Source organism: Adiantum capillus-veneris, chromosome 13 (assembly GCF_014529385.1).
Source record: "Adiantum capillus-veneris isolate H3 chromosome 13, ASM1452938v2, whole genome shotgun sequence".
Lineage (NCBI taxonomy): Eukaryota > Viridiplantae > Streptophyta > Polypodiopsida > Polypodiales > Pteridaceae > Adiantum > Adiantum capillus-veneris.
This window is the reverse complement of record NC_140943.1, coordinates 51,552,003-51,553,560: the sequence shown is the minus strand read 5'-3', so window position 1 is coordinate 51,553,560 and position 1,558 is coordinate 51,552,003. Positions and strand designations below refer to the sequence as shown.

The following is a 1,558-nucleotide window of genomic DNA, read 5'->3' as shown; positions in this document are numbered from 1 at the left end:
ATGCACAATGAGATAGCATGCAGTGGGCCGAGCGTCCTAGTTGAGGGTGTTTTGGACGCTGGCGATGAGGCGGCACACTTCATCGTCATCAATGCCAAGAGTGGTCTCGAGTACCTCCTCGGGGAGAGGCGGGTTGGAGGCGAAGAGGGCAAGGGCGAGTTGGGAGGCACTAGGGTTTTGGCTATTGACGGCGGCGATGGCAAGAGCAGGTTTGGATTTGTCTGGGTTGAACTGGAAGTGGAGGAGGCCACGGGGAAATACAAAGAGATCGCCAGCATAGATGGTTTGGTAGAAGAACTGGTTGGCGGTTGGTTGGGTGAAGGTGGTGACGAAGCCCACGAGTAGGGTGCCTTGGGCGAGGAAGAGGACTTCCGTAGCACGGGGGTGCACGTGCGGCGGGTTGATTCCGCGGGGCTTGTAGTCGATGCGGCCAATGGAAAGGCCTTGCGTGTTGAGGGCGCCAAAGTTGGCGGCGCTGACGAGGTTGACAGCGGAGCCGAGGTTTCCGGTGAAGTTGGTGTCGTTGAGGAGCAGTTGGGAAGCGAAGTCCAAGGATTGCACGGCAGCGGCAGGCTTGCTGGGCAGGCCGTTGATGTTGAGGGTGAGCTGGAGCTGCTGCAGCTTGTCGGGGCTGAGGGCCACGCAGAAGTCTTGCAAAGGGTTGTCGTCAGCAGCACGGACATAGGGCAATGGCGAGTTGGGAGGCAGCAGGGTTTTGGCTATTGAGGGCGGCGATGGCAAGAGCAGGCTTGGATTTGTCTGGGTTGAACTGGAAGTGGACGAGGCCACGGGGAAATACAAAGAGATCGCCAGCATAGATGGTTTGGTAGAAGAACTGGTTGGCGGTTGGTTGGGTGGAGGTGGTGACGAAGCCCACGAGCAGCGTGCCTTCGGCGAGGAAGAGGACTTCGGTAGCACGAGGGTGCACGTGCGGCGGGTTGATTCCGTGGGGCTTGTAGTCGATGCGGGCAATGGAAAGGCCTTGCGTGTTGAGGGCGCCGAAGTTGGCGGCGCTGACGAGGTTGACAGTGGAGCCGAGGTTTCTGGTGAAGTTGGTGGCGTTGCGGAGAAGTTGGGAAGCGAAGTCGAAGGATTGCACGGCAGCGGCAGGCTTGCAGGGAAGGCCGTTGATGTTGAGGATGAGCTGGAGCTGCTGCAGCTCGTCGGGGCTGAGGGCCACGCAGAAGTCTTTCAAAGGGTCCTCGTGAGCAGCGAGGACATTTGGAGGCAGGGGTGTGGCAGGCCAGCCACAAGCTGCTTGGGCGACATACTTGTGAACTTGCGTGATATATATAGAAGATAGAGTGAGAGAGGAGAGAGTAGACAGAGAGATGGAGGTAGAGAAGAGAGAGAGGTGTGAGAGAGAAGGGAAGGGGGAGCTGACACCAAGTAGAGAGGGAAATTCGAATTCAAATTGCATACAACAACCACCTGGGAACAATACAAGGGGAGTTCCTTTTATAGGCTTGGATAAGCAATCTAGCCGTTGTAGGGATAAGGTATCTGTGGTGAGGTTTGAACTCCAGCTTAGGTGTAAAGTGTATTGCACTTTCCACAT

The 1,558-nt window shown here is 56.7% G+C and overlaps 1 protein-coding gene across 1 annotated transcript; it reads left to right on the top strand.

The window, feature by feature from the left end:
• LOC147443991 (uncharacterized) lies at positions 1-1,303 on the top strand. Its single transcript, XM_086528056.1, has 2 exons — positions 1-209; positions 748-1,303. The coding sequence occupies exons 1-2, from the start codon at positions 1-3 to the stop codon at positions 1,301-1,303; spliced, it is 765 nt and encodes a 254-aa protein (XP_086384182.1).
• Positions 1,304-1,558: the final 255 nt, after the last annotated feature.